Source organism: Caretta caretta, chromosome 9 (genome assembly GCF_965140235.1).
Source record: "Caretta caretta isolate rCarCar2 chromosome 9, rCarCar1.hap1, whole genome shotgun sequence".
NCBI lineage: Eukaryota > Metazoa > Chordata > Testudines > Cheloniidae > Caretta > Caretta caretta.
In genome coordinates, this window is record NC_134214.1 from 50,209,837 (window position 1) to 50,227,657 (window position 17,821).

At 38.5% G+C, this 17,821-nt stretch overlaps 1 protein-coding gene across 1 annotated transcript in view; it reads right to left on the reverse strand.

Annotated features, from left to right (window-relative positions):
• Positions 1 to 3,054: 3,054 nt before the first annotated feature.
• The window catches only part of TRA2B (transformer 2 beta homolog), a 32,045-nt gene continuing 17,278 nt past the window's right edge, over positions 3,055 to 17,821 (reverse strand). Inside the window, exons 3-9 of the mRNA XM_048863184.2 lie at positions 15,006 to 15,168; positions 13,386 to 13,574; positions 9,817 to 9,932; positions 8,392 to 8,475; positions 6,055 to 6,120; positions 4,713 to 4,786; positions 3,055 to 3,603 (exon numbers count right to left, since the gene is read on the reverse strand). Of these exons, the coding sequence (XP_048719141.1) occupies positions 3,593 to 3,603; positions 4,713 to 4,786; positions 6,055 to 6,120; positions 8,392 to 8,475; positions 9,817 to 9,932; positions 13,386 to 13,574; positions 15,006 to 15,168 (703 nt within the window). The 3' untranslated portion in view covers positions 3,055 to 3,592. The remainder of the gene's footprint in view (positions 3,604 to 4,712; positions 4,787 to 6,054; positions 6,121 to 8,391; positions 8,476 to 9,816; positions 9,933 to 13,385; positions 13,575 to 15,005; positions 15,169 to 17,821) is intronic.

Below are 17,821 nucleotides of genomic sequence, written 5' to 3' on the forward strand. Positions count from 1 at the left end.
TGCGCTACACTGCTACTTACACGCATGAGCACTAGCGCAAGTAGGCATGCGAGCAGGAGAAATCAAGCCGCTGGCTTGTAGCACAGGCACAGCTTAAGAGAACTCCCAAAACAGGGAGGGCCTTGTTCTTTAGCCAGGCCACTTCTTGACCATCATTCCTTGACTTCTACACTAACGCCTCTGGTTTGGGTTTCCCAACTATCTGGATCTGTGGTTGGGCTAGTCATGAAAACTTACCTGAGCTCTGTGCAAAGCAGGGACAAGTTAGCCAACAGCTGTTGTTCAAATCATTCAAGCCATTCTGCACCTTCATACACTTATTTTCTCCTGGCAGTGCATGGCAGCCTACAGGAGCCTGCTAATATTTTTAATGCATTTGTTCCAATTTGGAATGGGGAAAATGTCCAAACACAGACCTTTTAAAGTTTTTCCAATAGAAAACATGAGACAGAGACCCCACCTTCAGTATAACCAACAGTTTGGTGGCTAGGGGACTAAGCTGGGATGGGAAAAATCTATGTTCACATCCCAGGTAGAGGAGAGAGAGAGTCTGGAGAAATTCAATCACGGACCTGAGAAACCTTCTAATGAAAGTTTTGAACACAGTACATTCCCAGTTTCCATTTTGACAAACAGCGATCTTCCAATGGCAAAAAAGCCACCACGCCCCCGAATTCCTACTAGCTTTAATCATCCGATCGCATCCATTTCCTCACATTTCAGACATGCCTATTTCTAAATAGGCCCTCTGTCACTGCCAGGTACCCTCCCAATTTTTGCTTTAAATGGACTAGTTGTGTGTGCCTAGACAGGACCAAACCAGACCAAGTACTCGGCCTTTACAAAGCTGTACCAGGATTTAACTTTTTGGGGCTAGATGCAAGGCAAAGGCCTTCTTGTTTTAAGCATGGTGATTGGAACACCCTTTCAAGTACAAATGCAGGATAGGACATAGCATTAGGAGGCCTGCATTCTATTGCCAACTCTGCCACTGACTTGTAGCAGGGTCTGGTGCATCTAACAATGTACAGTTAAGTTAGCATGGGACAGCAGCATACCATAATACCATATGTATTAATGTTTCTTGAGTATCCAAATCTCTGAAGTCCCCTTTAAGAGATCCATGGCTGCCTCTCCCTCTCACCTTACTATTCTGTTCAATTTAGCTTCTTACATACAAACATCTCTGGTATCTGTACACACTACAGAATAAAAATACCATACGGCCTGCATCAATACATTGTTTCTTCTCCATTTCCCCCTACTTTGAGGAAAAAGTGCAATACTTAAGTTTTTTTGCTCTATGCAAATGGTGATGTTATTAGTTGCTTTGTAGGAAAACAGATCAAATGACATTCGTAAATGGAAGATCTCCCAATAGAGGTGTTTCTAGCGGAGTCCGAGAGGGATCTGTTCTTAGCTCAGTGGTATTCAATATCTTTAAAAATGATGATCTCAAAAGACAAAATCATTACCTTTCTGGTTAAAAACAAACCAACCAACTTTCAACGATGGTGGAATGGTAAATTATAACGGGGAAGGTCAGATCTATACAACCCCCTGGATTACTTGGTAAGCTGGGCTCACTTGAACATGTATGTGTGACCAATTGCAAGATCACATCTAGGAACAAAATGTACACTTACAGAACAGGGGACTGAAACCTGGAAGCAGTGACTCCAAAAAGGAGGTAAATCATGGTTAACCAGCTGATCTTAAGCTCCTAATGTGGTGGCTTAGAGTATTAATGTGACCTTTGGAGGTATAAACAGGGGAACATTTGAATAGGAGCAAGGTTGTGGCATTACCTTTGTAGATGGCATTAGTAAGAATGCAGTTTCCAGTTCTGGTATCCACACATAGTGCAGATCAAGTGGTGATTTGATCATGGTCTAAGTACCTATATAGTGAGATCTCTGAAAGTAGAGGGCTCTTTACGCTATCAAACACATAGCAAAATTCAAGTGAGGGTAATGAATCACTGGAACACTGTTGGATTCTCCATCACTTGACGTCTTTAAATCAAGATTGGGTGTCTGTTTCTAAAAACACTGCCCTAATTCAATCACAAGATAAGGGTCTGATGCAGGAATTACTGGGTGAAATTCTTTAGCCTATGTTAAGTAGGAGATCCCTTCCGGCCTTACAAATCTACAAAAGCAAGTTTGGAATAAAACTTTGCAATTTAACCCAAAAGGAGTGAGATTGTGGTCATACTTTGTGCTGATTACTCCTACAGGAACTTTCTCAGGATAAAGCTAAGAAAGTCACTTAGTATAGTTGCCACCTCCTCTCCATTTTCATTCTTGTTTTACCTCCCTATCCCCACATTTTTCTTTTCCTTCCTGGTATTGTTGATCCTTTAAGTTCCCCACCTCCTATATAGGCCATATGCTGCTCTTTCTACTTGTGAATGGGTGAGAAATCCACTGATGGCAAGCAGTGTAGCAAAAACAAACAACAACTTTAGTAAACAGAAGAGTCGTAGGAAAGCTACTTTGTAGTATGAAAAAGTAGGGAGCTAGTAGGCTAGTTCTGTACATTCATGGTCTCCAATACTTCAGAGATTTAAAAGCTTACTTCAGGGATTTGCGTATTACAAAAGCTACATTCTCAAGGAATAATTCCATTTTAAAGAATCAAAACAGTTTAGTTGGTTACCTTCGGTTAGTGAAAACCTTACAGGTGAGAGTCTCGGACTTTCTATGTTCGTTAGTTGTGTAAGTGTTGTCTACTCCAGTGAAATCCATTCCCTGCCCAGTCCTAATAAAGCATATGATCTCATTTACAAGCCTTCAGACAGAACGTTAGGAGGTGTAGAATGTATTATGTCACCCCATGACAGACAACTGAAAGCTCAAATATTACCATATAACAGTAATTTATAAAAAAGCCTTCTCCAAGTATATAATACTATTCAACTTACCCATCCCTCCTGCTACTGTACAAGTTACACATTAAAGGTCTAACTAGTCAGACCTTTAGATGAGCATCTATTTACAAGCCACAAAGCAGCGATTTTGTAGAGTAACTTTTGTCCAGATAAAAACAGTATAATCTTGACATTTTATTAATGGGCTTCATACTATGCATATTCTGGAAGGCTGTGGAGAAGAGTGATGACTGTCTTTTCTCTTAATTAGCTACTGAATTTGAGAGTTGGAGGAACAGATTACTTTGGCTATGCATAAGATTTGGGAAGTAAAAATCAAACTGTTTATTATTTACCATTTGAAAGCATTTTACACAGGTTTTGATCTTCAGAATACCCTGGAATCAGTAGAAAAAACTTTAAATGAACAGTTTTGTATAATAGAAACCTTTCAGCAGTCAAAATTCTGACTAAAAAAATACATGCAAAACATACTCCTCTCAAAAACACAACTTTGAACAAAGCACCGAACTACACAGATATGCAGAATGAAACAGCATTTTAACTTCACCAAAAAGTAGTCTTCATAAAAGGTGTAAAAGTCACCTATTCACTAGGCACTGCTCACTTTTTAAACAGAATAGACAATAAAAATATTGTCCACATATCTGCGATCCCAGCTCAAGGGCTGTAGTTAGAAATTCATTTAAACTTCATGTTTTAATAGCGACCTGTAAGAAAAAAAGTATACAAAACGAATTAATGTATATTACTACTAATAGGCTAAATCTTTAACAATATCAGTCAAAACCTTTCAACATCTTGATCACCTTGTCCAAGTAGGTAACAGAAATTCAAGAGCTAAGGGCTTGTCTGCATAGGGAAATTTACCAGCATTAACTATAGCACTGAACTTCCCTGTGTAAACAAGCCCTCAGATACTTGACATATGGAGGACTGGTGTTTCAAGGTACTGAGAAAGGACAGGGACAATGCAGATTACTATGTACGGCAGAAGGATGTTTCCATGTTTATTGGCAAAGAATGTGGGAACATTACTAATGTATTCCTTAAGAACAAGTAAAAATAATGCAATGGCATTCTATTTTAAACAGAACCTCCCCATATGAATACGTCAACAGAATGTGCACTGATAGTGAGATACTCCAGACAGAAGCCCTTATTTTAGCAACTTTTTGATATTAAATATACTAATACAAAAGCCATTACTCGGACTTTAATCTCAGATTAATTTAAAAAAAGTGTTCTCTGTCCTATAGAAGGTACCATGTTGGGAAACTCCGTTACAACATGTTAGCCTCTTCCAGGATTGACCATTTGATCTTGGGCATAACCAAAACGTTAACCATGACATGGCAATATGGTATAACTGGGTCTCCCATGAATTTTTAAAAGGAAAGTTATGCCTGGCAAGGACACAGTAATGCAAGAAGGCAAGAGTAAAACTGACATTTTCCTTGTCCTTAAAAAGGTGGTCACTTGCATTGAGAACTCAGTTTTTTTCCCCCGCAAGGGGCATTTGGGCAGGAGGAGGGAAGGATAGCTCAATGGTTTGAGCATTGGCCTGCTAAGCCCACGGTTGTGAGTTCAATCTTTGAGGGGGCCATTTAGGGATCTGGGGCAAAAATTGGGGATTGGTCCTGCTTTGAGCAGGGAGTTGGACTAGATGACCTCCTGAGGTCCCTTCCAACCCTGATATTCTATGATTAATACTCTCACCATCTAGTTTAAAGTTCCAGTAGTCGTAGTCTCAAATTTTTTATCTACATGAAAGTCATCATCCAATCAATGTCACAGCCAATTCTAAAACAAGACTTACGAGGTGAATAGGATCGAGATCTGGATCGAGATCTGTAACCTCCTCGGCTGTAGTATGGGGACGGTGATCTTCTCCTGTAGAAAGGATTAACATGATAATTAAGCCAATTCAGGTTTCACAGTAATTAACACTGATCTACACAAACGGAAATGATACCAAGAAATACCATATTATAATTCTCCTTCAACACCCCGTTGCTTGTGATTAGTGTACATGCCATGAAAACTGGTCACCAGAAATTTAAGGTTAATCCTGTCACACATGCACTCTAGCTGCCTGTGCAACATTCTTAACTAGCAGTTGATTCACTGAAAACCATGCACTGCTAAGCTGACACAGGAGCATCTGTATACTGTATTAAAAGATGCTACCTAAAAGTCAGTAAAGGTACTAGAACATAATGGCCATATGGGGTCACACCAATGGTCCATCTAGCCAAGTATCCAGTCTTCCAACAGTGCCAGATGCTTTAGAGGGAATGAACAAATCAGGGCAACTGAGTGATCCACTCCCTGTTGTCCAGTCCAGGATCTGGGAGCACACGAACAGCATGGGGTTTGTCCCTGACCATCTTGGCTAATAGGATGAATCTATCCTCCTGGAACTTACCCAATTATTTTTTGAACCTAGTTATACTTTTTGCCTTCACAACATCCCCTAGAAATGAGTTCCACAGGTTCACTGTGTGCTTGGTGACTGCATGCCTATAGAAGCTAGTAGTGTATGAAGAAAGCAAGCTTGAGGTACTTAATATTTCCAGAGAAAAGGTTTCATTTTATATTTTAAAAAACAACCACGAGTCATGCCAATGTTAACTTTTGGACTATTAAACATTCAAAGACTGAGAAACATTAATCTTAATGTAATCAAACAGCATACCATAAGATAAGTAACAAACCAATACTACTTATCTTAGCTATTCATCACCAAATATTTAAATTGGAAAAAAATTTAACACCAACAGCTGCAATCTCTGGGCTGGTCAAAAATTAGCACCCCCCCAATCAAGGCTCTCTACATTTGTCCTGCCCCCCCCACTTATTCTTGTCCCCCAGGGACTAGGTGCACAGAACAGTTTAAGAGTAACTGAAAAAATTCATTACACATGGAAAATTCACAATCTGTGCCAGAGTGTCAAGCTCCATCACCAGCCTATGTTCTCATCAACCTATATAATTTTAAATTAGGTGAACTTTTGTTTTATTCGTTCACCAGCGACCACTACACTTTTTTTTTTATGCTTCTGGATGTACATTAGGCCTCAACTGTTTGAATTTTTTAGGCAGGCTGTTTCATGAACATTTCTACTGTTCTTTGGATATTAAATCCTGTCCAAGCATACCTGTAAATCTGATCCCTGTCTTGGGCAGCTCTCCATCCTCCTCCTCCTCCACCACCACCTCCTCCTCTGTGAAGACAGAAGCAAAATAACCTTTTTTGCACTTCATTATTTTCAAAAGGTATAAAAACAAGGAAAACAGTGTTATATCTAATATAAAACTACAGCTGGATCACACAGGAAAGACAAGAAAATACCTAAATAAAATGTGCTGCATTGTGTAAGTGAAAGCTACCTGTTTCATCACAGTTCATGTGTGTATTATGCCCAGCATGGTTTGGCAAAAATCACGAAGTGTCTGGGAAAGTTGAGGAAGTCTCATGGTCCAGTTTGCCAATATTATACTTTACAATTTCCTATCCTCCAGGTAGCAGCAGTTTGGGAAAGGAAGAAGCTCCATCATTCAGAAGTTAAAGCCATGAGGTGCAACAGACTGGTATCAGACACACCCAGAGGACCCAGCTCAAAGAATACTCTAGAGTGGTAAGGAAACTGAGCATGGAGTTTATTTTTGTATAGATCTGTGCATTTCTTATGCTACTAAAGGACAGGCAGTGAGTGGTGTTTTAGAATCCTGTGCAGAGTCTGCATATGTTGCGTGTTACACCTATTACATGACCTTGAAGAATTAACTTGTGGGCCCAGACAACCTACAAAGCTGGAGTTGTGGGAGCCACAGGGAGCCTGAGGGGCAAGGCAGCAGCAGAGGCAAGGCAGGAGCGGGGAAGGAGAAGAGGTGTTGGATGGGTCTGGGGTTCTGAGGGGGCAGTCAGGGGACGGGGTCCAGGCTGTTTGGGGAGGCACAGCCTTCCCTACCTGGCCCTCCATAAAGTTTCACAAGCCAAAGGTGGCCCTCGGGCCAAAAAAAGTTTGCCCAGACCTGTCCTAGAAGGAGTGACAGGAAAAAGGACTAAGGGAAACAGTTGCTCAGAAGGGATATTTTGAGCCAGCTAAGGAATAAAAAGACAACCTCAGATTTAAAATCTTATTGTAACTGCACAAAATCTGCCTCAGGCCTGATGATAGGAAGTCATTAAAAAACATATAAAGAAAATTAACTACTAGATATTAGCGTAACATTTAAATTTTGTCTTGACTGTTGCATGGTCCACCTCTGTTCATGCAACCAATCTGAAGATTCAGATGTAACATGACATTTTTCATCAAGACCACCACCAACCGGCTATATTCACGTGTTTTAAATAAATTTCAAACAGTTCTACAATTTATTTATGGCAACATATGTTAACTATGAGCTTTCAGTCACCTTAAGTACAACCATGCTAGGTTTGTCAGGCTTAAATCCTCTGCAAAATAAAACAGCGATTAAGCCTCATTGGCACTGCCACTTGAAAGGCTAGAGGGCAACTGTTAATCTACACCATAGAATTCAAAGTTCCTAGACTACCCCTGCATTCTACGGCGTTCTCTACAATTCAACCCTGCATACGTCTAAGCTTTCACTTTCTCCCTTAATTTGGTTTCTCTTCTCATTTCCTAGAGTTAGTCGCTGTGTTGGTGGATCCTGAAGCAACTGTTGTCCATAACAGGCTTTACAACAGGAAAATCCAGCTATGGGTGCCAAGGAGTTAGCGCATAGATATGAAGCCGTGAAATATGATTGCCCTCTGTTTTATAGAAAGGCTATGTGACATTTTCGTAGTACATCTGTCCAGTGCAAGGACAGGTTTAATTTATGACCCTGTCTACACTTTAACTTTCAAAATAATCTTCCACTGTTGTACTCAAAGTGGCAATAACTTTTGAGCACTGGTGGTCACTGCTATTTTTACCGCTGTGTTGACTAAGTTTCTCCAGAACATGGCTAGACCACCAGATGGGGAAATGCAAGTGGTAGATGTCTATACTAGTACTTTCACCACTGCTGTCTCTTGGAGATTCCTTCCCCCCCACCCCACCCCCTTTTGGGCCAGTGTACAGAAGAGGCGTGTATGTCCGCTTGCTCTTAAAGCTGAAGTATTCACAGCAAACACACTATTAAGCTATTAAACTACTTATACAGATATATGTAAGTATAGCATTATGGACTATTTATGTTGAAATTAGAGATCTCATTCAAATTGAAATTCTGTCTGCCTGTCACATTGCCATCTGTTATTTCTGATGTACAGCCAAACAATTATTTGCAGTAAAGACCAAAGATTTCAAAACCAGAGCTTGGATGTAAAACAGTGACTTCAAATGAATTTCAAAAGGTACAGTTATAAAATTTAGTAAGTTAAAGAAATGCAAATAATTTACTTCCAAAAGCACGAGTTTCAAGAGAAACTAGCCCATGGTGATCTGCACATATTTTGTTATTTGTTAATAGTAGCTCACCTATAAGATCTGCTGTAATATTCACGATCATCATACCCTCTGTCATACCCTCTGTCATAGTAATCTCTTCGTCGGGAGCTGCCACTGCATGGAATAGTGAAACAAAGTTACAAAAATACAAAATACTGCATACAGGCAAGCCTAGCTGAGTCCTACAGCACTGTAGGAATCTTCAAATAAGGTAGTTAGGAAATATAACTGCAATCTCAACTTGGATTTAATTTTTTGACATGAACACTAAGTTTAAAGATTGCAGGAGGAATTCTTTTCTATGACAACTTTCATCTATTCCTAACTTTCGGGGAAAAAAGTCCCCTTTGGAAGGATTTTTCCTTAGGTGAGGCCAGTATCATAGAAGATTAGGGATGGAAGAGACCTCAGGAGGCTATCTAGTCTAACACCCAGTAGGGACTTAAATGTATGAACACAGTTTCAGTTACACAGCTACTAAACTGACATTTCAAAAAAGCTGTCAGCTGACAAAAATGTTTTCTTCAAGACTTTCAACTTGAGATCTTAGTTCTCATATGCCTTTGATGGTATGAAACCAAATTTTTAATGTAAGCGTTTTAGATTGCAAACTCAGATTTAAAGTTATACATTTAACATTTCCGGGTATGGCCTCTCCTACTGTTGGTCTCCAACTACCCATGCCCTCTTGGTTTTCCTGGCACCACTTCCCAGGGAAAACAATGATGTTGATAGATCTGGACGAGTCACAGCAAGTTAAGAACTGACTAAATTACGGAACATTAGAAAGGTGGATACAAAGTACTGAAATTGATGCATTTTTGGTGCTTTAGGTTTTTTTAAGTGTTCTATTACCAGTAAGTGACATAAGTTCATGTAGTTTTATTTCTATTTATGGTTATCTAAACACAAAGTTACAAGTCAATAAATTATTGTACACAAATGCATCTTGACTTTTTACAGTTGGAAAAAGCATACAACCTTTGAGGGCTACCCCCAAGTAAGAATTAAATAAAAATTATGGAATTTGCTTCAACAATAACTACACAAGTTAGTCATTTTCATTAACGGAGTGGCAGTTACTTCGCTAATAAGTGCCATCATTTGACATTTTAAAAGGTTGTTTTATCTAAAAATTCAATTTTTAGATAACTGTCAAGGGGGAAAAAAGTAGTTTGATACGTAGCCCCAATGTTGACTGGCATGATTTTGTTAACATTTGGTGCAAGTATACAAATCAAGGTGCACTATTATTTTATGCCCATATACTTAGAGTTGCATGTTTACTTTTGAAAGTCTGGGACTTTAACAAAAGTACCAAAAAACCACCACCACGTGGATGGAGAACTCCTACAAGAGCAGAGATCATTTAACAAAATAAAACAGACTACTTGGCGAACAAAATGTGCATTTCCTTTATGCCACTTGTGCTATTCAATGTCTGAAATAACTTACTAAGTTGGTCTCCCCATGTAGATGCCAGGTGTGGGGGTGTGAGGCCTTTTTGTTATGGAGAAATCTACCCGGATTCTTCTCCCATCAAGTTCCATTCCATTGGCACGCTCTTTAGCCTATATGGAGTGAAACAATCATGATTTAGACAGTTTTAACTGCAAACAGATTAACTTCAGCCTAATAACTGCTAACCCAAGTTTCCATCAACTACTTCTCCTTTCTCAGCTAGCTGGGGCTGGATCATTGATCTGTCTTTTCCAAGCCTGCCAGTCCAATGCTTGCTCCATACCCACTCCGTCCTCCCTTACAGTCTATCCACTGTTTACTTGGTTGTCCTCTTGTTCTCAGGCCGCAAACTCTAGTCTCAGATGTCTCCCTAATGGAATGCCTTTCATCCATCCTTGTACATGCCGATACCATCTCAGCTTCTTTTATAGCTTCTCTCAGATACCGCAAACCTCGGTTTCACGCCTGATGACATCATTCCACACGTGGTCCTGCAAGGTCTCCCCCTCAAACATCTCATTTCAATAGCTTCAAGTCTTCTCAAGTGCCTCTCTTTGGTTACCCATGTCTCTGATCCACACAGAAGAGCTGGTCTTACCATGGTTTTCTATCGTTGCCCATTATGTAATCTGAGCATTCGTTTATTAGAAGTCACTCCACTTACCTTGTACCAGACTTCCCCCATGCTCAGCTGTCTTGGTTATGGTTCTCTGATTTCTCTATTTGTCACTAACCAGCCCCACAAGTTAAACACAGATGATACCTGATTTAGGTGCTGGCCCTCAATGTTGATACTCATCTGTCTTTGTTCTGAGCAAGTCACTCACATGATTTCGCTTTTCTTTACTCATTTTGACTCTACAGTTTGTTAGTTCCCTATTGCTGGCATCAATTGCCTGGACCAAATCTTCCTCACCATAGGCCATTAGCAAAATTTAATTTGTATAGATCTTCATACAACCTTCCATGTGGATTTACTTACCTATGAAGTCTATCACAATTATGAATAGTAATGAACTAAGCACTAATCCCTGGTGGAGTCCAGCCTTCACCCTTGAAACACTGAAGGGCAACAGGCACCTGTGTCATAGAACCCTCATACAAACCCATCACCATCTGGACAAGATCCTCCAGTACCTCACAGAATTAGAGAGGCACCAGCAGTCATGTATGTATTTTGCCAGATGCTCTCTCTAAAAAAAAAAAAAAAAAACACAAAAACAAAAACAAAACCCAGCCTAAACAATGAACCATGCTAGATATTTCCCTCCAGCTTCTTTATCACCAACTGTCTGCCAATGAATACACTATCTGCTGTCCATTTTCCTTTTCTAAAGCCAAACTGCTTCTTTCCTTAAATGGACTCCACATTTCAAAGAATGCAGCTATGATGCTCACACAGTGGGTCAGGTCACTTGTGTTTCTATATCAGTAACAATATGGAATTATCTTTTTTTCCCCAGAGTGTAGGATTCATGTAAGCCAATGTATCTTAGCCTCTCTCAAGGCTTTGATCATTTCCACCATTACTTCATCTGGACCTGCTGCTTTTCCAGGTGACCTGTGGGCAGACCTCAAGGCATCTACATTCATAATTATATGCCGCATTGTCATGCAAAGCAATAAAGGGTTTTCCACATTAAGTAGACCGCCCCAAAATTTTCGTTGTCAGTTACATACAAGACCCCTGCATCCTTTCTGGTGTGTTTTCTTTGTCATCTTCCTTTTGTTTCTTGTCCATGAGATCATATACATTTTCTTTTTGGCAAACTGAGAACAACTGTGAAACTCATACAACGTATCCAAAATTAGGTTTCTTGCCTTCCATACTGCTTGTTTGGAGGCTCTATAGGTGACATCCACTTCTTCTGAAGGTTTCAGAGTAGCAGCTGTGTTAGTATGTATCCGCAAAAAGAAAAGGAGTACTTGTGGCACCTTAGAGACTAACAAATTAAATAAATGTTACTCTAAGGTGCCACAAGTACTCCTTTTCTTTCTTCTGAAGGGTTATTTTCCTGATGCATGTTTCATTGGAGCAAAGCTCATACTGGATCCATTTGCCAGTTGCGACCATTACAACCAATGTGCTGGGGGTACAACTGCTTTTCCTTGGGTAACAGTACACTCATCTTCCTCTGGTTCATTTGGGTTAGCAAGAAGTTGTTTGCATGCTCAATACATTTCTTTGGTGTGTGACTCTTTTTCTAAGATAAATGATGGCAATTACCCACTGATTGCCTAGACAGATATCAAGCGGTGCAATGCCCTCCACATTCTGTAATCCCAGTTCATATCATCCTCGTGTATGCTCATAGCCTGACTTGAGCCTGCATAAGCAGTAATTTCTCTGGTCCAACCTCTAAGTCTTAATACAGTTCAATTACTTATTGTTTGGATTGTGATTTCAGCAAGATCATAAACTCATTAAATTGAGTTTGTATTTAGGAGGATAACTCTGGTACAACTGGAGATCTACAAGTATTTTTATTTAAAGCATACCTCGCACCCTGTATTTTGTGCTGAGATACCTACAATGGACAGGATCTAATAATTCCCCAAGACGTCTTACAGCTCTTATATGATGAATAGAGTTAGGCTTTTGGGATATGTGTAAGTTACTTTCACCTCCAGCTGTGGATGGGCAACATTAGTAGTCTAACTGCCATGGTCAGGTACTAGTCTCCACCAAGTGCTCTGAAAAGGTGTTCAGTTTTATTTATCATTGACATTTGAAATTTTGCTTCAACGTGTATTTTAAACCTAATATGATTGTGGCTTTGGGCACATATCTGATTAAATTAATCTAATATAAAAACTAAAACCATATAAACCTTTTAAAATATTGTTTTAAGACTATCATACATTTACCTGTTTTTCAAGACCTATATCCAAAATCAAATGCACCCCAGGGGAAGTCTGAGTTTAATATCTCATCTACTTCAAATTGAGAGAGTTACAAACCAGTTAACTTTTAAGCCTAATTACATATTTAAATCAACTGAATGGAGGATTTTAATACTAAAATAGTATTTCGCTCATCCCAGAGGATCCTAAAGCAATTTACAAATTCTATTCATATAAACAATACTAGTGAAATGCAACCAACCAACCAGAAAGAAAAAGCAGCTTTAGTCAAACACACGCAACCAGCTGTGTGGGACTATCTATTTCTCACCAACGTAGGGCTGAATTGACCATACTGATATTTTAACCTGTGGCATTTGAAATAGTGATCACTAAATCATTCCTTTCAGAAATCTGTCTTTTAAACAATTGATCAGTTCGAGTAAATACATTCATAATCCCATCAGTTATTTTGAAGAACTGTTAACAAACTACAGAAAACAAATGCAACACTTTCAAGAATGCTATTCTTGTTCTTGTCCAGGTGCATATTTTCATTATAGCAGTTTTAAATATTAATACTGTACCTTAATTCCTTTTCTACAGTCTCAAAAAAAGGTTTAAAAAATTAATTTTACAGGGCTATGTACTAGTTATACAGGAATAAGTTTTTAATATTTGGGAATTGCAAATTTTCAAAGTGTTATATTCCAGCTTACCTCCTTTGCATCATCAACATTTTCAAAATACACAAATGCAAATCCTCTTGAACGCCGAGACTGCTGGTCATACACAATGGAAACATCAGCAATTGGGCCATACTTGGAGAACACTTCTCTCAGGTCCCTTTCTGTGGTGTAAAGACTCAATCCAAACACACCGAGACAACAGTTTGGGTCAGGATTTGCCTAGAAGAATAAAAAAAAGTTTCCTTTCAAACTTTTAGCAATTCAGTGACTTTACAAACATGAGTTGATTTGGCATGACTTCAAGACAGAAAAGAAATTGACTGCTATCTAAGAAGTTAGTTTTACTTACAACAGACATCTGTGTTAGGAACAAATCTTCAGACTTAGCTTTCACAAAAACATGTTTTGCATTTCTCACCACAAGAGGAGCACACAATTCCCATGCCAAACTTTGTAGTGGCATCACAACTTTATTTCCAGAAGTGGGTACTGTCTGGAAGTGCCCAACAGTTTATCCACAGAATAGGGCGCTGACTGGTGGATACAAATATCTGTATATTGGTCTGCGGGCACTCCTATATTTGAGTAGTTTGGCATTTATTTTATTCTCCATTTTATAGATCTAAGAGATTAAAAGACAGTTGAGAATGAATATGACTTTTTAGTCAAGCTAATTTGTTTTGGTTTAATGAAGACATCAAGGCAGTTTTCATTCCCCAATCTCCCCCTCAAGTGTCCTCCTAATTAGGAAACTTTGGAAATTAAAAAATGAAGCTTATTTCTTTACTAAATATTTTATCTCTAGTGGGTATGTACACTTATTTGTTATTGTAGGGATGTTCTTGAGTCAGGACTGTTTTGGTAGCTTTTTTTTAAATAAAAAAAGCATTTGTTTGGCAACAAAAATTACATGGACTTTGCAAACAAGACAGATAAATTAAAGGGCCTACCAACTTTGACTATATCCCTTTCTATTAAAATCTTTTAAAGCTTCAGGTTTTAAGGTGCCTCAATATATGACAAAATGCTGTGTATTTCAAGAGAGACTAATACAACAAATCTAGTTTATTAATTTTGAAACCTACACACAAAAAGGTAATGGTCAATCAGACCTGTTTAAGAGAACCACCATCTCAATTTAATTGACTGTGTTTATAGTCAGTCAACATTTGTTTAGAAAAATGTCTACATTAACATACAACTTTCAGTGAACAGGCACCTTAAGTTACTGTAAGCACTGTGAAACTTCAAAAATTACAAGCTCAAATGTGATCAAATAAGGAATATCTGAAGATGCAAATATTAATGTACTGAAGTATGAGTTACCCACTCATAGTAAACATACAAAACAAACAAACAAAAAAAACCTTACAAATACCTGAGATCACGAACTTTTCTTTCACAAATTATTCAAAAAATCATTATTAACATTTAAAATGTGGTAATATAGTTAAAAAATGTCATGTTTTGCTGTGAATTTTTATTAATATAGTACACCATGAAGATAAATTTATTTTCCAAATCTGAGAAGAGATGGAAGCAGATAGCTTTTATAGATTCCTTAGTCAAGGGGGAAGACAAGCAGATTGAAAATTGCAATAAACCCACAAAGAGCTAAATTTAACAATCCCAATGCGTTAACAGTTTTACCCTGTTTCCAACATGACGCCTACGAGTAGACATAGGGGAATGGCTGTGACTGTGTCGTCGTCGATAATCCCGACTGTAAGACCGGCTCCTGGACCTCCTGTGAGAGCGGGAACGAGAGCGTGATCTTGTATAGTGTCTACGAGAACTCCTCCTTGATCTAGATCTGTGCAGAGAAAGAACTAAGTTACTTCTGAGGGGTTACCATGTTGCAACTACACATTAACATGAGGAAATCAAATACTCCATTTTCTATTTATAGGTAATTTTTAACTTAAAAATCATGTTGTACTACATCTTGTAGGGCAATACAAGTACTTATTTAATCACCAGTTCAAGTTTCTCAATTCAATCTTTACAGTTAGATTAGATTCCTTTAGAGTATTCATCACTATAGTGGGCCCCCATATAATTGCAAAAATAGAATTCCAAACTCCATTTCAACTCCAAGCGATTTCCAATCATTCATAATTGTTGATTTGAAGCAGTTTATGCATAATCTAATTGCAAAAGATGAATCAATGTTTCCACAAAAAGAGGGGAAAAATGGCACCTTCTTAGACAAAGATACTACAAAGAAGGGGACCAGAGATATGAGACACAAATATGACTGCAAGCACAGTTTTCTTTTTCTTTTTTTTTTTTTAAATGAGGTGAGACTGAGATGACCATTGTTCATTTCAAGAGGGGACATGACAGAGGTTTATAAAACATTGAAAGATAAACCAGATACTCCTATTTATCCTCAATAAAAGAGGATACCTAATGAAGCTGAAAAACAACTACTTTAAGAACTGTGAGGAAATAATCTTAATATAAAACAAACATACAGCACTTGCCCAAAAGGCATTAAGATGAACCGCTAAGTGTGATTTGAAAAAGATTAGACATTTATATTGAGTATGAGACCATCCAGTTACTCTAGCTATTAAAACTCACCACTAACTATAGTTTTGAGTGTTGCCATTGTACAGTCACACTTGTGGTAGGGACCCCCTGTGCAACTGAGCTTCTGGAACCTTTCTAGAAAAGCAGTACTTGCTGGGACAGTGAAAATGCCCTCTTTCAGCATTCAATATTCAGAGATCATAAGAAGCTGTGCAATCCCAATTTGCTTTAATTCCTTCCATTAAACCTTTTAGAGCTCTTAAAACAGTAGAGCTAAGAGTTAAGAAGGGAATTTGGGTAATGAAGCCAGGTAACATTCCTTGAGCTTTATGTTAGAACTTAACTAAGTGGGGAATTAGCTTAATATAGTGCTGACCACAACCTGTCCATGTCTACAGTGACTAACAGTGGTCAGCATATTACCTTACTTGACCCCTCAACAGCGATGTTAAAGAAATTTGTAGTTGAGAAAAGCCCTTGAAGAATACAAGTTGATGGTCAACCTCTCTTCAAAGTAGTCTCTGCATATTCCCTTTTATGACTCAATCTCCAAAAGGACAGAGGACAAGAAGGGACTAAAGGAAATGCAAAATGGGTCTAGACTTCTGGGCAACCTGTCAAATTTGAAACTGGATCGATGTTGAAGAAAATGCGCCACACTTCACCTATGTTTCAAGTGACTTTATACTCTTCAGCTGCAGAGACTTCTGTGGAAGGGGTAATGGAGATAGATGAAGGGTATTACTTCTAGAATCTAAGAGACAAGGGGTGGGGAGGGACGGGGAAGAAGGGGAAGCTAACTTTGTTCAAGTTGTACCAACCCCTTAGATGGTGCTGCAGATGTAGTCCTTCTTTTGAGTTTTCTTTCTATTCTAAGCTTGCCATTAAGAAAAGGAAGGTTTCCTACTTTGGCTTGTGACTAAACCACCAAGCAAGATAACTTGATCTAAGCTCAGTTGATAATGCCCGATGTCACAGTTCTGACTAATCTGATGGTATCCAGAAAGCATGGAGGGCATGCCCTGGAACAGAGTGACCCATCAGTTACAGACTTAATGGGCACTGAGAAGATGGGTCAAGAAAAGGAAATACCTGACCCCAAACCTGCAATTGATATCAAAATACCTTAATCACTGGTGACATAGAGAATGCCAAGTCAATCTTCCTGGCATCTGTCAAAAAGGGTTGATAAAAATCAATGTTTATTTAAAATTAAAAAAATCAAATCGATTTTTTTTATTTAAAATTGGATTTTTTGATAAAACGCTTTTTGAGGAAAAACCTACCTAAAGAAAGATATCTGAGCTATAATGAAATCTCATCATGAAATAGGGATTATAAATTCTAATTCTATAGTATGAGTATATATTCATGTAATGTTTAAGAAAAGGTTTGTAAAGGAGTTCCAATAGTTCATGGATTATGGACCCAATTTTATGGGGTTCCAGGGGCTTCTGTATAGATTGAGGTTAATCTTTCTATCTACCCAATGGGACTCAGTGCTCAGTCTAGAAGATACCATCAGAAATGCTTAGTTTTACAGTTCTCAAACTGTGGATTTGTGTGTCCAGAGGTAACATGCTTGTTAACAGCAAAAATGTTTTAAAATATACAGAGGTGAGAAAACCTCAACCCTATTGTCCCTTGGCAAATTTGTGTACACAGAGTCAATCCCTTATCTCTCTCTAAAAGTGCAAAGTTTCAAAAAGTTCAATGAATAGAAGACTGTTGGAGGCAGAATAGATCTAGACAAGGAAAAATGGTCTGGAGATAAATGTGAGAAGGGAAGGACAGGCAACAGAAACCACAGTGAAACTGTTTGAGCAGCATATTCCAGAAGCCTTGAGGTCTCTCTCAGTGTAGCCTTCATTGATTTGAGATCTACCATACCATTCTCTCACTAGAAGGGAAAACTTATAATGGTAGCAGGC